The following is a 23,071-nucleotide window of genomic DNA, read 5'->3' as shown; positions in this document are numbered from 1 at the left end:
CCACTATATAAGCCATTGACGAAAATGTACCTTCCTGTTCCGAGGATGTGAGGATGACGGTCCGATGTCAGAATGGTTCAGATAACATGTCAACTACAGAACTAAGCCAACCTCAGCATGAGCTTTGGTTGCGAATGGTATGAACTTTGAACTCTTATTCACTATAGAAGTGATACCTCCTAGACGTTGAGTTAGCAACAGCAGCTGCAAACATAAATTAGGACAGACAGAGTATCCCGTCTACCACCCAGCAGCAGAGACATTCTTCAAAGGACAAGGACCCGGTTGGGCAACACGGCCTTCCATCTACCACCAACCTACCGAAGCGCAGCTCAGAGTAAATATTTATTGCATTATCCTTTTCCAAATGGGCGGTAATTTAGAATGCATAAGATATTGTATTTACGATAGCACAGCTTCGCCCTTTGTTCCTCAGTCTTCCCGCTCTTTCACTCAAACCCAGCCCCTTTTCTTTTGTGTAACAAGCTGTCATATCTGTTCCGCCCGTCAGGGACGTTTTCCTTTATGACGTAATTTGTAATCAAGGTATGATTCATTCCGTGTATATGTAATTCTGTGTGATTGGTTAGGTATTTAGTAAATAAATAATTAAACCCAATTTTGTATTGCTGATTCAACTTGTTAGCCAGGGTTCGTGAAGATAACCAAGAATGTACAACTTTCAGATGAGACTGAAATAAGGTGACAATTAATATTGACTGCTATTGATGTAAAATATTACTAGGTCTTTAAGAGTTTATTCGGAAGATAACAGCTCTATAAATATTCTTTCATGGTGCCCCTCCTCTCTAGTTAATTACATTTACATGATTAGCTCAATCAGGTAATATTAATTACGGAGAAAGTATTTTATAGAATAGCATGTCATAACACTTAATCCGGCATAGCCAAAGACACGACACTACCTTCAGCAGAGTAAACATATTTGTCTGTTCGTTCTATCTCTGACTAATGTTGGCTAACGTAAGATAGCAAACATTAGCAAATAAGACTAACTCAATCTAGTAGCCAAATAGAATTGCCGATATAACTAACTCACTGTCGGTGTGTTGGTAGTAATGATGAATGTGTATAAATTGTTTATGGTTGGTTAGTTGGTTCTCAGTTGGCTAGCAATCTTGCTGCCAATTTAGTGATGCTAACTAGCTAACAGCAAGTTGACAATATTGCAATGTCCATGTTAGGTATGGTAAGCTAGCCAATCTAATAGAGATCAATACAACTGGTGGGGTGGTTAAATTGTGTATTGTTGTTTTAGGTGGTACATAATCTGATTCCCCCAGCATGTGATTCCAACCCCAAGCTCTGCACAAGGTGAAGGTAAATTGGCAAAAATATTTAGAGCCGACAGCTAAAATAGCTCAATTTACAGTAAGCATGGCATAAACATGAATTGGGTATTGTTTGTGTTATGGGGTTACAGGTGGTTAGATGTAGCCTGAGGACCACAGAGTACCTTCCAGTCCATATGATCAATTTAGTGTACTACCCCTGTTCTCTTCTTACCTTTTTCTCTTTGTAAAACTCGGGTTACTTGGAGTCCTTCCACAGGCCCTGCTGAAAAATACCCCAAAGCAGCGGCATGAGGGAGGGGACACACCTTGCAATTATGGAGTGCAACAAGATTGTGGGACAAAAACAAGCAAGGGACACTGAAAGGTATAAAATCAAGACAATAGTAATGACACAACCATTTCATTCTTCTCTCTGCAGATTCTCAAAACACAATGCAAAGACACGTCTACAAAAAATTGACAATAATAATCTATCAAAGTCAATGGGCTGGGGAGGTTTACAAATAGGTTTTTGAGATGAGGAAGGGGGTTGTGCTTAGAGACAGTAAATGTAAAGTTGTATATGAGAAGGATTGAATGGTGCAATTTCTCCTCAATCTCCCATACACAACAATACATAATGTGTAAAAACTGCCCTTCTAAGACACCTTCTGCAGCCCCCCCAGATGTTGACTGATCTTTCCATTCAAAAGCAGCTCCTAATGTCCCTCATTGTCCCTAAACAATACACTAGTCTGTCTCTAAACACTTACTGTAGGTCCCAATCGGTTGACACCGATACCAACAAAGGCCTGTTTCCCTACGTCCCTTCCACAAAAAGTGTCAAATGGTAACACCACAACCATGTCTTTCCAGGAGACGTGCAGTATCAGCAAATCTTCGTACACTGCAGACGGAACAAGATCATTCGCCACAAGCACTCTGCTTCCACAGCCCACCATTGCCAGTGTACCTACACAGGATAAAGGACCAAATATTAAATATGGATCTTTTCGATCAAGCCTCAAAATTTGTCTGCCTTTATGGATTCACAGAAGATATTTATTTAAGCCGTACAGGGCTATGTAGCATCAGATGTTAACAGATGTTAGACATTCATATATATCCAAAGAATGTTTATTTGTCCAAATCTAAAATAAAGGGGAGAGTACAATATTTAATGGTAACTCAAAAAGAACTGGGTATTCAACAAGAATGTTATGGTAAAAGTAACATACCAAAAAATACAGTATGAACAGTGTCCTACTCCCTACCAAAAGCCTGTGACTGATAATTAATCAATGTGATTTTGTGTTACTGAATCTCTGTCTGTATATTTGGTTAATTGATCTCTGGCTGGGCAAGTGAAGGTGGTAACTCATTTATTTGTTTGGGCATCTATCACTGATCAGAAACATTTAGCATGCAATAATGTAGCCTAAATCAAGTGTAGCCTATCAACTGTTAAACTCTGACCCCCTCTAGTAGAATTTTCTAAATGACACACACTATTGTATACTACCCTCAAAGTACATTTCGGTTTCAAAATGATAAGTCCTACAAACACATATAGTACTGTTAGAAAGGTAAGAACTGTGGGATTCAGATACGGGTGTCATAAACAATGTGACTACTACAGAGCCTGAGATACAGCAGACCCCCAAAAACTTTAATGTACTTTTTCTTTTCGGAGGGTCCCCCCAATTGTCCCCCATTTTGGGGAATAAGAGATTTGAACGTCTAGTTTTGAGATAAATATGTCACCAATTACTGTTCCAAAAGCTATAAAAAGAATTCACCCAATAAATTACTGGGAGTTTATATATAGTGTGCAACTCTAATTTTCATAGCTTGTAGTTTATTCGCCGTCTACATAAAATAATTTTCTATGGGTGTGCGCGCCAACTCATGTTTTTTATTCGACCAATTACTTTTCCAAAGGGAATTCTAAAAAAAATTAAGAAAAATGTAGTCCAAACTTTTACCTAATGGTGTTGCTCTAAACATGGACCAATTCCCATTGGAACGCAGTGTTTATGCAATTTGCCATACCATATATCCTCTGTCTGATTCTCAGTTCGTCCACTAGATAGCAGTATGAGACCATATGATGTCTCTTTGCTACTTAAAACCAGTTGCGTCTGGTTTGGGTAGTGAGTCACTGTGCCAAAATGGCTGAATGGATTTTCAAGCCTGACATCTTAAAATTACCTTAGCAATCAGGCTTTGAAGTTATTGAAAAAAAAATATATCTATAAGACACAGACAGGTGAAGAAACTATAAACTTCTTGTCCCATTCACTGTTCCTATTGTAAACAATGAGCTAGCTAAACGGTGCGCGTGGAGGATGCATAGAAGGTCATGTGGATGGAGAAGGAAAGGCACTGCTTTACAATGACCAACAGGGTGTACCCTTTCCATGCAAACTAAATGTTTGTATTTTTGGTGACTTGACCATGATTTATGGCCTTTTATGGGGGGCGGTGGGGAGAAGATTCTTATGACATTGCCAGCAGTAAGATTTGAGTTCGATTTCCAAAAAGAAAATGCCTGTAGCTTTCAAATGATGTCACTTTCTATTTTCTGATTATTATTTATTTTCACCAGGCCCTGTAAGGGCCCAAAATCACCACTCAGTTTAACAGGGTTTAATCAATGTAGACTATTATTTTGCTCTTGCCTCACGTAGTAGCCTAAGCCTTATAGGATGATCTATCCACCATCGAGCCGTGAGAGCGTGTCCTGTTTATTGTCTTAACGTAACAGCCTACTTCAATCAACCAATCATTCATTCAAGTCATTCCACAGCATACAAGTCATTCATGACTTTAAATACAATCAAGCATTTTATTTTGAAATGAAATAACAAAGGGAGCCTTGAATAATTAAATAATAAATTACTAGATTTTCTGCCAAACATACATTTGAACAATCACTCAAAAGCCTCGTGTTTTGAATGCATGTTATGATTAGGAAAACATTTGGCCTACTTTCGATAGTTTACAAGGTCCTGCAAGGCACATTAGCGGGGCAGTCATAGGGTGTATTTTGTTAGAATGTATCGGCATTAAAAGATCCCATTGGAATATGGGCTTCTCCTGATACTGAGATGCGCTGCCTGTCGTGGTATTGTGGATCATCATTCTCCTGATACTGAGATGCGCTGCCTGTCGTGGTATTGTGGATCATCATTCTCCTGAGTACACTCCAGCTTATTCGTATTGCAATTTAGAAAAATTTCAATCATCAGAAAAAAAGTTTCATCATGGCCACAAATTTCTCTGGCCCAGCCAATATTGGAATCCAGCCTCTGCTGGTGCTGAGAAAGAGCTAAAATGTGCACAGACACGCAAAGTACATTTTTTCTTAATACAGCACGGAACCCACCCAGACCAAATCAATTCACAGAATTTGAGGACTGGTCCTATCGGGTTCGGGCTGAGAATGAGAACTAACAGGCTGACTACACCGCTCGCGTTGCAAAATAAATTTAGAAATCTATATTATTCAATTATTGCACCCACACTGCTTGCACGCGCCAACGAGCGTCTGCGTTGCCAAGGGCTAAAATAGAAGTCAGTTCTATTTGTGACGCAGATGGCGCTGCAAGTCCTGCCTCTCCCATCTCCTCATTGGTTTATAGAAGCAGGTACCCACGTGCCATCTCCTCATTGGTTATACCTACGTGGGTGACTGAAAGACGAACGAGGTCAGTGGCGGTAATGCACCTAATTTATGAAACTTGCCAATCAAAATATAAAGTCAAGAGAAGAAAAAGTCTAGGAGAGATGACTAGAAACGATTCGGTTGACCACTTTTATGTGTAGATTAATTGTCGGAGTAGAGGACCTAGTGGATTTCAGGTAAAATAACAACTCAATGTTTATATCCCAGGACAAATTAGCTAGCAACAGCAAGCTAGCTAAATAGGACAAATTAGCTAGCAAGTGCAAGCTAGCTAGCTAAATTGCCATAAATGTTTAATGCTTTTCGACCTGTCCCCAAATTAATATAATTGGTTCAGAGTTTGTTTTGATATTTTAACCTGCGTGTCGTGATCGCGTTTGGTGTGGGGGGAGAAAATAAATGTATGCATGATGGCACACGTGCACAGCCGGTTTGGGTTCCATATAACCTGTACACTCATATCCTATGGCAGGAAAATTCAATACTAACAACTCTCAAACATTACACGTTACATTGGTCGGCAGGAATGTAAGGTTGTGGGTGGTAGTTGAAATTCTCTCTCTGGATTAGGGGTAGGGGTTACTGGAATAGATAGTCTACTGTACCTATGGAGAAGTATTGGTCCTGCAGGCATGAAGAAGCTTCTTTACCAGGTCTACTTTGACACAGTTCTCCAGTGCTCTGCAGAGCCGGCCCACTGTGCAGCCCACACAGCCCTCTTTCATCCTCCAGCGCTCCAGCATCTGGTGCACCTTCTCAGGCAACCCGTCACGATGGTAGTCCTGGTCGATGGTGTCCACCTCCACCTCGCTCAGGCCCAGACGACGGGCGCAGCGCTTCCATTCCTTCCCGATGTTTTCTCTCAGGAGATCAAGGTGCTCTTCAGTCACTGCCTGGTCCTCTGAACACGGGACAGGACACAACAGAACATATTGTGTAAAATGGAAGTTAAAGACCCTTGTCTGTGATATTTAAGGGTTTTTGATCATTTACTGTCAATTAATGATACATAGCAATTTACTGTTGAATAATACCACTTATAAATGCCCCATGGTCTTAGTTGAACTATCCAACCCAATTATAACCCCAACAGAGGAGGCTGGTGGGAAGATATATAGGAGGGCAGGCTCATTGAATTGGCCGGTATGGCATAAATGGAATGGTATCAAACACATGGAAACAACGTGTTTGACGCTGTTCCATTCATTCCAGTAAACAAACAATGTAAGAACCCTTATATTGTGGCTAGATACAAAATATGGGACTAAAAGTAGAAAACATGACATAGAAAGATAGGAAGATGTCTATTTTCAGGAAGTAGGCTCCTCTTTGCAGGATTATATTCTTACCGTTCATCTGCAGGGTCTCTTTGAGTAGAGAGTATGAGTTTGCCCCATTGGAGAGAGAGCTGGCTGACCTGCTGTAAGACTCGTGGTCCCTGATGCTGAGTGTGTTGTTGCTCCCTATCTGGATCCCTCTGGCATTCTGGATGAACAGGCCTCCTACAACCCATACACACACACTGCTTCTCATAAATGCTTTTCTAATTGAAGTGGTAGATCGCTGTCATGCTGATTGGGGAATCTGCATCAGCTTTAGTAATGGTAATAGTGGTATCAAGCACTGTAATCTCTGTGCTTCACCCCTACCTGGGTCCTGTGGAGGTCTAACCTTGCCATCCGAGTTCAGGCGCAGCCCTGCAGTGAGGTCTGGGGCAGCTGACTCTGGCACTGGGTAGGCTGGCCAGGACTGGAGGCGGTAGTACTGGGCGTAGGGATACTGCTGCTGGGAGGAGTACTGGCCCTGGCTTAGAGAGGGGCTGCTGGAGGACTCAGGCATGTGGCTGGAAAGCTGGCGCCTGGGTGTGGTGGCCCCTGAGGGGTCCGCGGCCTTGTACACGCCTAGGCTAGAAAGACGGAGGTGGGGGTTCAGCTCCACGCTGCTGGGCTGGACGGCCTGGGTTTTGGGGAGCCCTCTGTTGGCGGTGGGGTCCTGTGAGCTGAGGCGCTGTGGGGTGGAAGGGTGAGGATTAGGGTAGGGGCTGAAGTCAAGCTGGTCCATCCGGTTGTAGCTGGCGTATTTGTGATATTCCAACTGCTGGGCTAGTTTGACTTCCAGGGCTGAGAGTTCGTTGACCATTTTGAGCTCCATGCCCGAGGTGGTGCTGACGGGGCTGAGGGCACAGCTATCTGGTTGGATAAGGGAGTGCTCACAGGGGAGGAAGAGGTTCAGGTCCTCGATGCAGGCCTCCACTGGACCAGCCTCTATACGAACAGCCCTAGCACTGTCTGAGCTCAGCAAGGGAGCCAGCCGGTCTATAGGGAGAAGGGGTAGAGGGTTCATTTTTAATAGCTGAATTCTAAATTAAGGTGTTGTCGTATAAAGATCCAACTTGTCGTATAAATGGTTTGATTATTGATGAGAATGAGAGATTTGAATAGAAAATCTAGAAACGGGCAAAGACCTCAAGTAAAAGGTATTTTTTATTTTTTATTATTATTTATTACAAAAAACACAAGGAAGTGGTAACATTAAAGTATTAGATCGTTCTTGAATAAGTTCCTCAAGTTCTTTTTGTTTTTCCTCCAACTTATTTTGTATCTCTGTACTATCGTTTTTATTGCCATCTACCTGTACTATTAGTTCATGGATTTCCCTTGTTTGTCTTGTTTCTTTAGCCAGAAACTGCTTTTTTATTATTGATGAATATTGAATGACCTGAAGGTACATTTAAAAGGTATCCCAAACAATAAGGGGATTTGCTGAACCTATATTATACTGGAAAATTTCAAGTAAAGGTCTTTGTGCATCCCATCCCATTGGATTTTTGTATCCCTTTTCTTTCATGTCAGATAGTTCAGTGCACTTTGTCCAAACTTTTGGATCCGTGGGCTCAGGCAAAGTATATTATATATTAAACTTGACGCAAGCCTAAACCACGCTGACACTGTTTAACAAGGCAGTGAGTGGAGTTGTAAGACATACGGCTGTGAGTGGTCTGGAGGTGTACGTCAGTGTAGAGTTGTAAGACATATGGCTGTGAGTGGTCTGGAGGTGTACGTCATGTATAAAGATGCAGAGAGCAGTGTAGAGTTGTAAGACATACGGCTGTGAGTGGTCTGGAGGTGTACGTCATGTATAAAGATGCAGAGAGCAGTGTAGAGTTGTAAGACATACGGCTGTGAGTGGTCTGGAGGTGTACGCCATGTATAAAGATGCAGAGAGCAGTGTAGAGTTGTAAGACATACGGCTGTGAGTGGTCTGGAGGTGTACGTCATGTATAAAGATGCAGAGAGCAGTGTAGAGTTGTAAGACGGAGAGCTATAGAGGGCCAGGGTCATGAAGCCTGCCTCATGTTGTGCTCAGACTGCTCACCTGCTTTAAGGCTCTCAGGGGACATGGATAAAGATTTCATCTTCTCCACCAGCTCCTCTGGCCCCTCGTACAAGTCCTGCATGCCAATGAAACAGATCACAGTTTAAAAAAAGTGTTTTGGACCTTATATGATACATTTGGTAATATTATGGTAATATTAAACACCCATCAATATCTTTCATGTAGTTACTGTATTTGTTTTCGTCTCTGATTTGTTGTGCACTTGGTTCATTCAATAATGTACTCATGACAATGCTGTCACTTTGTTCACACAAGCAACTTACTCTGAGACCAAGTGAGTCCCTCTCTACATCTGGCTCTAACTTCTCCCTGTAGACGGGCAGGAAGGTGTTGTAGCCCTCTGTGTAGAGAACATGTGAAAATCAGAGCAGTCATATGACTAATATAGCAACAGCCACAGAATAGTCTGCGTATTAGACCATGATGCAACATTAGACTTGTGAATGCCATGGGCTCGCTTAAATTGATGCTTGTTGCAGTACTAATTGATTAATAGGTCCAAGGTTGACTTGTGAAGATGAATACAGCATATTGGTTGCATATTGCAGTAGTTTTTAATATGTGTTGAAATGTATAAGTTATAAATGCTCTGCAATATCAATCACATTTATTTATAAAGCCCTTTTTACATCAGCAGATGTCAAAAAGTGCTAATACAGAAACCTAGCCTAAAACCCCAAACAGCAAGCATTGCAGAAGCACAGTGGCTAGGAAAAACTCCCTGGAAAGGCAGGAACCTAGGAAGAAACCTAGAAGAACATGGCTGAGGGGTGCCCAGTCCTCTTCTGTCTGTGCCGGGTAGAGATTATCTCTCTCTCTCTCTCTCTCTCTCTCTCTTTCTCTATATAAAGTCGGAAATTTACATACACCTTAGCCAAATACATTTAAACTCCGTTTTTCTATATTCCTGACATTTAATCCTAGTAAAAATTCCCTGGTTTAGGTCAGTTAGGATCACAGCTTATTTTAAGAATGTGAAATGTCAGAATAATAGTAGAGAGTGATTTATTTCAGCTTTTATTTCTTTCATCACATTCCCAGTGGGTCAGAAGTTTACATACACTGAATTAGTATTTGGTAGCATTGCCTTTAAATTGTTTAACCTGGGTCAAACATTTTGGGTAGCCTTCCACAAGCTTCCCACAATAAATTGGGTGAATTTTGTAACTGAGTCAGGTTTGTAGGCCTCCTTGCTCACACACGCTTTTTCAGTTCTGCCCACACATTTTCTATAGGATTGAGGTCAGGGCTTTGATGGCCACTCCAATACCTTGACTTTGTTGTCCTTAAGCCATTTTACCACAAATTTGGAAGTATGCTTGGGGTCATTGTCCAGTTGGAAGACCCATTTGCGACCAAGCTTTAACTTCCTGACTGATGTCTTGAGATGTTGCTTCAATATATCCACATAATTTTCCTCCCTCATGATGCCATCTATTTTGTGAAGCGCACCAGTCCCTCCTGCAGCAAAGCACCCCCACAACATGATGCTGCCACCCACGTGCTTCATGGTTGGGATGGTGTTCTTCGGCTTGCAAGCCTCCACCGTTTCCTTCCAAACATAACGATGGTCATTATGGCCAAACAGTTCTATTCTTGTTTCATCAGACCAGAGGACATTTCTGAAAAAAGTACGATATTTGTCCCCATGTGCAGTTGCAAACCGTAGTCTGGCTTTTTTTTATGGAGGTTTTGGAGCAGTGGCTTTTTCCTTGCTGAGTGGCATTTCAGGTTATGTCGATATACGACTCGTTTGACTGTGGATGTAGATATTTTTCCTCCAGCACCTTCACAAGGTCCTTTGCTGTTGTTCTGGGATTGATTTGCAGAACGCGTCTCCTTCCTGAGTGGTATGACGGCTGCGTGGTCCCATGGTGTTAATACTTGCGTACTATTGCTTGTACAGGTGAACGTGGCACCTTCAGTCATTTGGAAATTGCTCTCAAGGATGAACCAGACTTGTGGAGGTCTACAATTCTTTTCTGAGGTCTTGGCTGATTTCTTTTGATTTTCCCATAATGTCAAGCAAAGAGGCACTGAGTTTGAAGGTAGGCCTTGAAATCCATCCATAGGTACACCTCCAATTCACTCAAATGATGTCAATTAGCTTATCAGAAGCTTCTATAGCCATGACATCATTTTCTGGAATTTTTCATGCTATTTATAGGCACAGTCAACTTAGTGTATGTAAACTTCTGACCCACTGGAATTGTGATACAGTGAATTATAAGTTAAATAATCTGTCTGTAAACAATTGTTGGAAAAATTACTTGTGTCATGCACAAAGTAGATGTCCTAACCGACTTGCCAAAACTATAGTTTGTTAACAATACATTTGTGAAGTGGTTGAAAAATGTGTTTTAATGACTCCAACCTAACTGTATGCAAACTTCCGACTTCAACAGTATATATGTGTGTGTATATGTATATATATATATGTACATATAAAATACACACATATATACCCTATATATACACCATATATATGTAAACATATGTATATATATATATGTGTATGTGTATGTATATATGTGTGTGTGTATATGTAAGTATATACACACACGTGTGTGTATATACACACATATGTGTGTGTGTGTGTGTGTGTGTGTGTGTGTGTGTGTGTGTGTGTGTGTGTGTGTGTGTATGCATATGTACGTGAGAGAGAGAAACACACACCCCCTTTAACTTCTTCTGGCTGCAGGGGCAGTATTGAGTAGCTTGGATGAAAGGTGCCCACAGTTAACGGCCTACTCCTCAGTCCCAGTTACTAATATATGCGTATTATTATTAGTATTGGATAGAAAACACTCTGAAGTTTCTAAAACTGTTTGAATTATGTCTGTGAGTATAACAGAACTCATTTGGCAGGCAAAAACCTGAGAAAAAATCCAAACAGGAAGTGGAAATTCTAAGGCTGGTCGAGTTTCAACCAAGATCCCATTGAAATCACAGCGAGATATGAATGAGTATTCACTTCCTACGGCTTCCACTAGATGTCAACAGTCTGTAGAACTGTGTCTGATGACTCTACTGGGAAGGGGAGCCGAATGAGAGGAGAATTAGTCACCACTGCCATGAGGTGAACTTTCTTTGACCACACGCGTTCACATGAGAGGCAGCTCCGTTCCATCGCTTATCTGAAGTCAATGTAATTCTCCGGTTGGAACGTTATTCAAGATTTATTTTAACAACATTCTAAAGATTGATTCAATACATCGTTTGACATGTTTCTACTGACTGTTACGGACATTTCGTCAGGTTTTAGTGAACGCGCTTCGTGACTTTGGAATTGTTTACCAAACGCGCTAACCAAAGTAGCTAATTGGACATAAATAACGGACATTATCGAACAAATCAAGCATGTATTGTGGACCTGGGATTCCCGGGAATGCATTCTGATGAAGATCATCAAAGGTAAGGGAATATTTATCATGTAAGTTCTGGTTTCTGTTGACTCCAACATGGCGGCTAATTTGACTATTGTTCTGAGCTCCGTCTCAGATTATTGCATGGTTTGCTTTTTACGTAAAGTTTTTTTGAAATCTGACAAAGCGGTTGCATTAAGGAGAGGTATATCTATAATTCCATGTGTATAACTTGTATTATCATCTATATTTATGATGAGTATTTCTGTTGAAACGATGTGGCTATGCACTATCACTGGATGTTTTTGGAACTAGTGAATGTAACGCGCATATGTAAACACAGATTTTTTTATATAAATATGAACTTTATCAAACAAAACATACATGTATTGTGTAACATGAAGTCCTATGAGTGTCATCTGATGAAGATCATCCAAGGTTAGTGATTAATTTTATCTCTATTTGTGCTTTTTGTGACTGCTATCTTTCGCTGGAAAAATGGCTGTGCTTATTGTGGTTTGGTGTGACCTAACATAATCGTTTGTGGTGCTTTCGCTGAAAAGCACATTTGAAATCGGACACTTTGGTGGGATTAACAACAAGATTACCTTTAAAATGGTATAAGACACATGTATGTCTGAGGAATTGTAATTATGAGATTTCTGTTGTTTTGAATTTGGCGCCCTGCACTTTCACTGGCTGTTGTCATATCATCCCGTTACCTGGATTGCAGCCATAAGAAGTTAATGCCATGTCTGTACACGTGTAACAGTATTGCTTCCGTCCTTCTCCTTGCCCCAGCCTGGGCTCGAAACAGTGACCCTCTGAACACAACAACTGCCTCCCACGAAGCATCGTTACCTATTGCCTTACCTTTCAGAGCAAGGGACAAAACTACTTCAAGGTCTCGGAGCGAGCGACGTCACCAATTGAAACACTACTGGCGCGCACTACTCCCCAGCCAGCCATTTCACCGCGGTTACAGTAGGTCCAGCTAGCCACGGGAGTATGGGGACTCCCTAGGGTCTAATTCCTCTCAAGGGTTATCTACACTACCTTTAGGAGTTATACCAAGCTTCTGTTGACCTGAATTTGCTATTCAAGGTTAGGTTTGGGTTTCATGATTTGTGCTGGGACAAAGTGCTATACAAATAACATTGTATTGATTGGCATTGTGTATACTGTAATGCATTATACTGTGTTTAGGAATTCCCGTACCTCAATCTCACTACACACATGCACACGCACCTTGGAATGTTGGTCGTAGTTGTGGATCCTGATGCCAGCATCTCTTCATTAGCTCTGTGATCTCTACAGGAGTATCAGCAGAGATGAGGTCCTCATCAGGACGATCACCTTTACGGACACACTGGCAGATATGGTCCTCACTCCGAGCATCTGAAATACACTTATCCAATATTAATTCAGTGCATTCAAATTTGATCTCAAATCTTATCCATTCATAAAAAAAGAACAAAGGACCTCTTACTATAACATATATCAGAGTTCACAAATAACACTGAACAAAAAAATAAACACAACATGTCAAGTGTTGGTTTCATGAGCTGAAATAAAAGATCCCAGAAATTTTCCATAAGCACAAAAAGCTTATTTCTCTCAAATGTTGTGCACAAATTGTCTTTTTATCCCTGTTAGTGAGCATTTCTTCTTTGACAAGATAATCCATCCACCTGACAGGTGTGGCATAACAAGAAGCTGAATAGACAGCATGACCATTACACAGGTGCACCTTGTGCTGGGGAGAATAAACGGCCACACTAAAATTTGCAGTTTTGTCACACAACACAACGCCAGAGATGTCTCAAGTGTTGAGGAAGTGTGCAATTGCCATGCTGACTGCATGAATGACCACCAGAGCTGTTGCCAGAGAATTAAATGTTAATTTCTGCACAATAAGCCGTCTCCAATGTCATTTTAGAAAATTTGACAGTACGTCCAACCGGCCTCACAACTGCAGACCACATGTATGGCGATGTGTGGGTGAGTGGTTTTCTGATGTCAACATTGTGAACAGAGTGCCCCATGGTGGCGATGGGGTTATGGTATGGGCAGGCATAACCTACGGAAAATGAATATAATTGCATTTTATCGATGGCAATTTGAATGCACAGAGATACTGTGACAAGATCCTGAGGCCCATTGTCGTGCCATTCATCCGTCGCCATCACCTCATGTTTCAGCATGATAATTCACATCCCCATGTCGCAAGGATCTCTACACAATTCCTGAAAGCTGAAAATGTCCCAGTTCTTCCATGGCCTGCATACTCACCAGACATGTCAACCATTGAGCATGTTTTCTATGGTCTGGATCAACGTGTACGACAGCTTGTTCCAGTTCCTGCCAGTCTCCAGCAACTTCGCACAGCCATTGAAGAGGTGTGGGACAACTCTCTTCAACTCTATGCGAAGGAGATGTGTTGTGCTGCATGAGGCAAATGGTAGTCACACCAGATACTGACTGGTGTTCTTATACACGCCCCCTACCGTTTTTGAAGGTATCTCTGATAAATAGATGCATATCTGTATTCCCAGTCATGTGAAATCTATAGATTACGGCCCAGTAAGTTAATTTAAATTGATTGATTTCCTTCAATGAACCGTAACTCAGTAAAATCTTCGAAATTGTTGCATGTTGCATTTATATTTTTGTTCAGTATATATATGGCTGAAATCACATCAGATTAATTTGAATGCAACAGTCCTCTGTAGAGTGAGTGAGCAACACTCACTTTCATATGGCTCACTGCCAGTGAGGATGACCCATACGACAATAGCGAAGCTATAGACGTCAGACTTCTCAGAGGAGCGTGTGTGGATGCTGTCCAGGTGCTCAGGAGCCATGTAGCACAGAGTACCAGCTGCCCTGCCCCCCGCTCCCCCGGCCCCAGGACGCGCCAGCCGGCTCTGCCTGCGAGACTCCTCCTTAGTCAGCCTGCTCCACGTCTGACAGGTGGCCAGGCCCAGGTCTGCAATCTGGAGCACAGATACAGACATGCATATTCATACATGTACATGCATTGCATACACAGATTACACACATATCCATATTCATACACATACATTGAACATAGAGACATCAATACACAGATGCACATGGATACACACACACACACAGTCTTGCATAACTAACCTTGTGGGGGACACACAATTCAGTCCCCAAATCCTATTTTCCCTAACCCCTAACCCTAGCTCCTAACCCTAAAACTAACCCTAACCCTAGCTCACCTAACCCTAATTCTAACCTTAACCCCCTAGAAATAGCATTTGACCAGTTGGTCAGATTTCTCTTTGTTTACTATTCTTGTGGGGACTTCACACACACACACACACACACACACACAGTAAAGTCAATGATATAAACAGTAATAAAGCATATTATACAGTGTGTGCTGTACCTTGATGTGAAAATCCTTGTCCACCAGTATGTTTTCTGGTTTGAGATCTTTGTGTATGACACGGTTCTTCATCAGGTACACCATCCCCTCCAGAATCTCCAGTATGATCCTGCCCTTGATGGATATCAGCACAGGCACCTGGAGAAAAGACAGGAATATATACAAGTTGTTTGCCCAGAGAGAAAATTGCTTCTTGATATTACATAGAGAAAATCTGATATGGAGTTCTGTTGGAAAACCTTCCATCTCTGCAGTGAGTCCAGGACCTAACCTCATTCATATAGTGACATTGTAGACTAAGTTAACTGTTTTTGTGATATCCTCTCACCCGGTCCAGCATGGCCAGCAGGTTGCCTTTAGGGAGGAGCTCCATGACCAGAGAGTAGTCCCCATCCTCCAGGATCACCCCCAGCAGCTTGACCACCCGTTCATGGTTCAGTCTGCTCATCAGGCTGCCCTCCTCTAGCAGGGACTGCTTACTGCCCCTGAGGGAGAGAGGGAGGAAGGCTTGGTCAAGACTACGAGCTAGGGAAATATGTTCACTTGGAGATGTATCCCTATGTATTAACTGGGCCGCCTACTGTAGCCTACTTTATCACTATACACATCACAGGAACATGTCTATAGACACCCAATTTCTCTGGTTTTATCGTCCTTTCTGTCACAGGAAAGGATAAGTGTAGCCTAAGCCTACCCACTGGCACTCCCAATGCTGGAAGGGAGTCCCTGAGTGAAAAAGTTTGGGAATCCCTGGTTTAGACTACAATATCAAACTCAGTAGAGCGTGACAGTCACAACACTTACAGACACAGGGGGAATCCTCTACCATAGTCCGTTATACTCACTCATTACGCGGTGGCCCGGTGTAGATGGTCTTCAGAACCACCTGGCCGAGGGTTTTGTGATAGCACAGATACACTGTACCGAATCCACCGTAGTCCAGAGGCTCCTTTTTGATAAGGTCCGCGGATTTCATGTAGATGGAGTCCTGCGCAGTAGCCATGGCTTGCTACCTGGTCCTCGGTCGGGTATTTCCTTCTAGCGTTGATACTAATGGGTACATTGCTCTATTACTGGTCAATCACAATCTCCCATAATGTAAATAGTAACAATAGTATATTTCCGAACGACTGGAGGAGTAGGCTGAGGAGCTTCAGCGGCGTTACATTGACTCGAAATACAAAACTGAATATGGAAGTGAAAGACGTAGTCGGAAATCCAATACTGTAACTTGCTCTGTTAAAGAGTTGTCAACACATAAAGTGGATAACATCAATCATGTATCCAGTTTAATATTCAAGGTAAATAGGTCTATGTATTCAATAGGATAAAATATGTAGGATAAATCGTTAATTATAGATAAATAACCTACCTTTTAATTCCACGGGTAGGCGTATAGTTCCGGGATTTGCCTTGCTGCCGCAATAGTGAAACAACTAGAAGTATGTTGTGGAAGTTAGTTGCAGACCAGTGTAGCTAATCGAGAAAGGAGCATATGATTTATATGCAAATAGTCACTGACTATAGTAAGTAAGTAGCTTTGTGCGAGCCGAAACGGCTCATAGGGCAGGAGCCTATAAATTCTGTATCTGTAGCGTGAGGCAGCTTGGTGAATGGACAGGGTGCTAGTCTATCGCAGGGCCTTAACCCCCAATCTATCTCCTTAATGCTGAGTGCCAAGAGGCGACGCATCAGGTCCCATGTTTACAGTATTTGGTGTGACTCGGCCAGGGATTGACTTTAGGGAAGGCACTGTAACAACAACTCCACTGAGAAAAACATTATTTTACAATTTTCAACCTTTTGGTTCTGCGGTTTATATTATAAAGTGTGAATGGAGCTGAACATTTTGGTCAAAGACGGATTCCTAGCCTGGGCAATAGGCTAGGCTAAACTCAATGATATCACAGTTGGACAAAACAATTCACATGTTCATAAAATTGCATATTAGCCAATGTCAGTAACATAAAGCACTATCACCGCCTACTGGAGGTATGCATCTATCACAGTTCATGAGAGAGAGAGAGAGAAAGAGAGAGAGAGAGAGAGAAAACGTAGGCCACTTTACACTTAGGAATGACACACAGTACATCAATAAAACCTATGGCAGTGGAACCCACAGGCAGCAGGTAAAATACAATAATATATTAAAGGATAAAAATAGCTACCCTCAAAATAACCTGAAAATTTTTCATAATCTACCTCAGAGTACTTTACAGACACTAAAAAGGAAATAACAAGACACTTTCCCTTACTGGCACAATGACTCAACACAGCCAAACCACACTGAATTAAAGCAACACACTCACAAAAACAAAGAGATTATGATCCATTGATAAAGTCAGATTTTCTCTGAAACCAGGATGGGAAACCACCTGAATTGTACCGCTTCTGAAGGTTTTGGGCTTCTGATGGTTTTGGGTGACGTGACTAGACTACACTGAATGTGCAGAGTTAGGCCAAAGCCTACAGTACATCTGGAGTAGGCCTATATTCTGTAAACGCCCCCGACCTCCTCTATATTCTTTGCCTGTCCTCACACACTAAAGCCACAACAAAGTATTTCACATCATCATTTGCCATTGCTCTGGGTTCTCTTTCATGGTCATTACAGTTACCCTGGCATCCACTGTTTTACTGGATCTTATTGTCTGCCTGTAATAGAGTCTGAGTGAATGAGTGGTTTAATCAATAACTGTATGGGTGCAATAGGCCTAAATGTACTATTGTCTGGCCTTGATGCCTATTTTGTATAGGCCAGCATTGTAACAATTTCTGCCCACAGCAAAGCTCAATAAGTTTGGTAAGCTTTTCATTCAAAGCAAATATCCCTCAATATGTTATTACTGGTCATGATATGTGATTGCAATTATTCAACAATATATACATTATGGTTTATGTGAAGACAGATAAAAATAAGTTTGCAGTATCTCACTGCTTGCCTCATCTCCAAAATAATAAGTCCTGTAATTAATAACAGGCCAGATAACCGACCATTTCGAATCCCACCGTACCTTCTCCTGTATGGGCTGCGTACTGGCGGCAGAGAAGTCAGACGCAGGAGAGCAAAAACTGTGTTTCCAAACGGCGCAGTTTAATAACAAAAAACCCACCAGAAAACAGAACCATCAAATAATGGGTACATTACCCGACGCACAGACGTGCACAAGCACTTAGAATAATCAATAACAGACTAGGACATGAGGGGGAACAGAGGGTTAAATACACAACATGTAATTGATGGGATTGGAACCAGGTGTGATGGAAGACAAGACAAAACCAAAGGAAAATGAAAAGAGGATCAGCGATGGCTAGGTCGGTGTCTTCGACTGCCGAACGCCGCCCGAACAAGTAGAGGGACCAACTTCGGCGGAAGTCGTGACAATACCCCTCCACACCGGCCTCGGGGACGACCCGGAGGGCGAGGCGCAGGGCGATCCGGACGAAGACGGTGGAACTCCTGCAGCATAGACGGCTTCCCATGTCTCCTCCGCGTGCCTGAACCAGTCGTCCACCGCAGGAACCTCGGTCTGACCCTGATGCCAAGGCGCCAGAACCATACCGGAAGGGAGAGAGGTTAGTGGAGGAGTGGCGGAGCGAGATCTGTGCCATCTCGGCCCAGGGCACGAACGCCGCCCACTCCCCCGGCCGGTCCTGGCAATAGGACCGCAGAAACCTACCCACATCCTGGTTCACTCTCTCCACCTGCCCATTACTCTCGGGGTGAAACCCTGAAGTAAGACTGATCGAGACTCCCAGACGTTCCATGAATGCCTTCCAGACCCTAGACGTGAACTGGGGACCCTGATCAGACACTATGTTCTCAGGCACCCCGTAGTGCCGGAAGACGTGTGTAAACAAGGCCTCCGCAGTCTGTAGGGCCGTAGGGAGACCGGGCAGAGGGAGGAGATGACAGGACTTAGAGAAACGATCCACAGTGACCAGGATCGCGTTTTTACCCTGTGAGAGTGGAAGATAAGTCAGAAAATGCACCGACAGGTGCGACCAAGGCCGCTGTGGAACGGGTAAGGGGTGTATCTTACCTCTGGGAAGGTGCCTCTGAGTCTTACACTGGGCGCACACCGAGCAGGAGGAAACATAAACCCTCACGTCCTTAGCCAAGGTAGGCCACCAGTATCTCCCGCTCAAACAGTGCACTGTCCGACCGATCCCAGGATGACCAGAGGAGGGTGACGTGTGGGCCCAATAAATCAACCGGTCACGAACAGCAGACGGGATGTACAGACGCCCAGCGGGACACTGGACGGGAGCGGGCTCTGCACGTAACGCCTGCTCAATGTCTGTATCCAGCTCCCACACTACTGGCGCCACCAGGCAGGAGGCGGCGAGTATGGGAGCGGGATTCATGGGCCGCTCCTCTGTGTCATACAGCCGGGACAATGCGTCTTCCTTAACGTTCTGGGAGCCTGGTCTGTAGGAAAGGGTAAACACAAAATGGGTGAAAAACATGGCCCACCTTGCCTGGCGATGGTTCAGTCTCCTCGCTGCCCGGATGTACTCCAGATTGCGGTGGTCAGTCCAGATGAGAGAAGGGTGTCTAGCCCCCTCAAGCCAATGTCTCCACGCCTTCAAGGCCTTGGCGACAGCCAACAGCTTCCGGTCCCCCACATCATAGTTTCGCTCCGCCGGGCTGAGCTTCTTCGAGAAGAAGGCACAGCGGCGGAGCTTCGGTGGTGTACCCGAGCGCTGAGAGAGCACAGCTCCTATCCCAGCCTCGGACGCGTCCACCTCCACTATGAACACCAAAGAGGGATCTGGATGGGCCAGCACGGGAGGTAAACAGAACCCTCAGGTGACCAAAAGCCCTGTCCGCCTCAGCTGACCACTGCAAGCGTACCGGGCCCCCCTTCAGCAGTGAGGTAATGGGAGCCGCTACCTGACCAAACCCCCGGATAAACCTCCGGTAGTAGTTGGCAAACCCTAAGAACCACTGCACCTCCTTTTCCGTGGTGGGAGTCGGCCAATTACGCACGGCTGAAATGCGGTCACTCTCCATCTCCACCCCTGAGGTGGAAATGCGATACCCTAGGAAAGAGACGGACTGTTGGAAGAACAGGCACTTCTCAGCCTTGACGTACAGGTCATGCTCCAACAGGCGACCAAGCACCCTGCGCACCAGGGACACATGCTCGGCATGTGTAGCGGAGTATATAAAAATGTCATCAATATACACCACCAAACCCTGCCCGTGCAGGTCCCTGAAAATCTCGTCTACAAAGGCATGGAAGACTGATGGCGCATTCATCAACCCGTACGGCATGACGAGGTACTCATAGTGCCCTAAGGTGGTACTGAAATCCGTCTTCCACTCGTCTCCCTCCCGGATACGCACCAGATTGTAAGCACTCCTGAGATCTAGTTTAGTGAAGAAGCGCGCCCCGTGCATAGACTCAATCGCTGTGGCTATGAGCGGTAGCGGGTAACTATACCTCACAGTGATCTGATTCAGACCCCGATAGTCAATACAAGGGCGCAGACCTCCCTCCTTCTACTTCACAAAAAATAAACTTGAGGAGGCAGGTGAAGTGGAGGACCGAATGTACCCCTGACGCAGGGATTCGGAGACATATGTTTCCATAGCCTCTGTCTCCGCATGTGAGAGGGGATACACGTGACTCCTGCAGCGTCTACCAGGAGATTTATCGCACAATCGCCCCGTCGATGAGGTGGTAATTGAGTCGCCTTCTTTTTTAGAGAAGGCGAGAGCCAAATCGGCATATTCAGGGGGAATATGCACGGTGGAGACCTGGTCTGGACTCTCCACCGTAGTAGCACCAATGGAAACCCCTAACACCTACCTGAGCACTCTCGCGACCACCCCGTGAGAGCCCTATGTGGCCAAGAAACAGTGGGTGTGCTTGTGCATGACATCTCCGCTATGCAATCCGGTTTCCAAGCTGGTCACGGGTGCACCTCAGCCACGCTCAAGGTCCTAAACAATATCATAACCGCCATCGATAAAAGACAGATCTGTGCAGCCGTCTTCATCGACCTGGCCAAGGCTTTCGACTCTGTCAATCACCGTATTCTTATCAGCAGACTTAACAGCCTTTGTTTCTCTAATGACTGCCTTGCCTGGTTCACTAACTACTTCTCAGATAGAGTTCAGTGTGTCAAATCGGAGGGCCTGTTGTCCGGACCTCTGGCAGTCTCTATTGGGGTGCCACAGGGTTCAATTCTCGGGTTGACTCTTTTCTCTGTATATATCAATGATGTTGTTCTTGCTGCGGGTCATTCTTTGATCCACCTCTAAGCAGACCACACAATTCTGTATACATCTGGCCCTTCTTTGGACACTGTGTTAACAAACCTCCAAACGAGCTTCAATGCCATACAACACTCCTTCCGTGGCCTCCAACTGCTCTTAAATGCTAGTAAAATGAAATGCATGCCCATCAACCGATCGCTGCCCGCTCCCGCCCCCCGACTCGCATCACCACTCTGGACGATTCTGACTTAGAATATGTGGACAACTATAAATACCTAGGTGTCTGGTTAGACTGTAAACTCTCCTTCCAGACTCATATTAAGCATCTCCAATCCAAAATGAAATCTAGAATCGGCTTCTTATTTCACAACAAAGCCTCCTTCACTCATGCTGCCAAACATACCCTTGTAAAACTGACTATCCTACCGATCCTTGACTTTGGCGAAGTCATTTACAAAAAAGCCTCCAACACTCTACTCAGCAAATTGAATGCAGTCAATCACAGTGCCACCCATTTTGTCACCAAAGCCCCATATACTACACACCACTGCGACCTGTATGCTCTCGTTGGCTGGTCCTCGCTGCATATTCGTCGCCAAACCCACTGGCTCCAGGTCATCTATAAGTCTTTGCTAGGTAAAGACCCGCCTTATCTCAGCTCACTGGTCACCATAGCAACACCCACCCGTAGCACGCACTCCAGCAGGTATATTTCACTGGTCATCCCCAAAGCCAACACCTCCTTTGGCTGCCTTTCCTTACAGTTCTCTGCTGCTAATGACTAGAACGAATTCCAAAATCACTGAAGCTGGAGACTTATATCTCCCTCACTAACTTTAAGCGTCAGCTGTCAGAGCAGCTTACCAATCGCTGCAGCTGTACACAGTCCATCTGTAAATAGCCCATCCAACCAACTACAGTTGAAGTAGGAAGTTTACATACACTTAGGTTGGAGTCATTAAAACTCATTTTTCAACCACTTCACACATTTCTTGTTAACAAACTATAGTTTTGGCAAGTTGGTTAGGACATCTACTTTGTGCATGACACAAGTAATTTTTCCAACAGTTGTTTACAGACAGATTGTTTCACTTATAAATCACTGTGTCACAATTCCAGTGGCTCAGAAGTTTACATACACTAAGTTGACTGTGCCTTTAAACAGCTTGGGAAATTCCAGAAAATGATATCATGGCTTTAGAAGTTTCTGATAGGCTAATTAACATAATTTGAGTCAATTGGAGGTGTACCTGTGGATGTATTTCAAGGCCTACCTTCAAACTCAGTGGGAAAATGGGAAAATCAAAACAAATCAGCCAAGACCTCAGAAAATAAATTGTAGACCTCCACAAGTCTGGTTCATCCTTGGGAGCAATTTCCAAACGGCCGAAGGTACCACGTTCATCTGTACAAACAATAGTACGCAAGTATAAACACCATGGGACCTTGCAGCCGTCATACCGCTCAGAAAGAAGACGCGTTCTGTCTCCTAGAGATGAACGTACTTTGGTGCGAAAAGTGCAAATCAATCCCAGAACAACAGCAAAAGACCCTGTGAAGATGCTGGAGGGAACAGGTACAAAAGTATCTATATCCACGGTAAAACGAGTCCTATATCGACATAACCTGAAAGGCCGCTCAGCAAGGAAGAAGCCACTGCTCCAAAACCGCCATAAAAAA

At 43.7% G+C, this 23,071-nt stretch overlaps 1 protein-coding gene across 1 annotated transcript; it reads right to left on the bottom strand.

The window, feature by feature from the left end:
• Window positions 1–1,247: 1,247 nt before the first annotated feature.
• LOC139550646 (receptor-interacting serine/threonine-protein kinase 1-like) lies at window positions 1,248–16,803 on the bottom strand. The gene is made up of 12 exons (XM_071361658.1): window positions 16,535–16,803; window positions 16,008–16,212; window positions 15,491–15,647; window positions 15,163–15,300; window positions 14,497–14,740; window positions 12,993–13,142; window positions 8,643–8,719; window positions 8,359–8,434; window positions 6,633–7,298; window positions 6,333–6,485; window positions 5,589–5,884; window positions 1,248–2,268 (listed from the first exon to the last, which is right to left on the bottom strand). The coding sequence occupies exons 2-11, from the start codon at window positions 16,163–16,165 to the stop codon at window positions 5,589–5,591; spliced, it is 2,115 nt and encodes a 704-aa protein (XP_071217759.1). The 5' UTR covers window positions 16,166–16,212; window positions 16,535–16,803; the 3' UTR covers window positions 1,248–2,268.
• Window positions 16,804–23,071: the final 6,268 nt, after the last annotated feature.

Source organism: Salvelinus alpinus, chromosome 23, assembly GCF_045679555.1.
Source record: "Salvelinus alpinus chromosome 23, SLU_Salpinus.1, whole genome shotgun sequence".
In the NCBI taxonomy this organism is placed as follows: Eukaryota; Metazoa; Chordata; class Actinopteri; order Salmoniformes; family Salmonidae; genus Salvelinus; species Salvelinus alpinus.
The sequence above is the reverse complement of the archived record's forward strand: the minus strand, read 5'-3'. Positions and strand labels throughout refer to the sequence as shown.

Bases quoted from the DNA above. Each gene is read 5' to 3' on its own strand.
- LOC139550646 (XM_071361658.1), bottom strand. From the start codon at position 16,165: ATGGCTACTGCGCAGGACTCCATCTACATGAAATCCGCGGACCTTATC. The intron at 8,435-8,642 runs GTAAGTTGCTTG...ATTGGCATGCAG, and splicing joins GGGACTCACTTGGTCTCAGA to GACTTGTACGAGGGGCCAGA. The intron at 7,299-8,358 runs GTGAGCAGTCTG...TTCTCCCTATAG, and splicing joins CCCTGAGAGCCTTAAAGCAG to ACCGGCTGGCTCCCTTGCTG.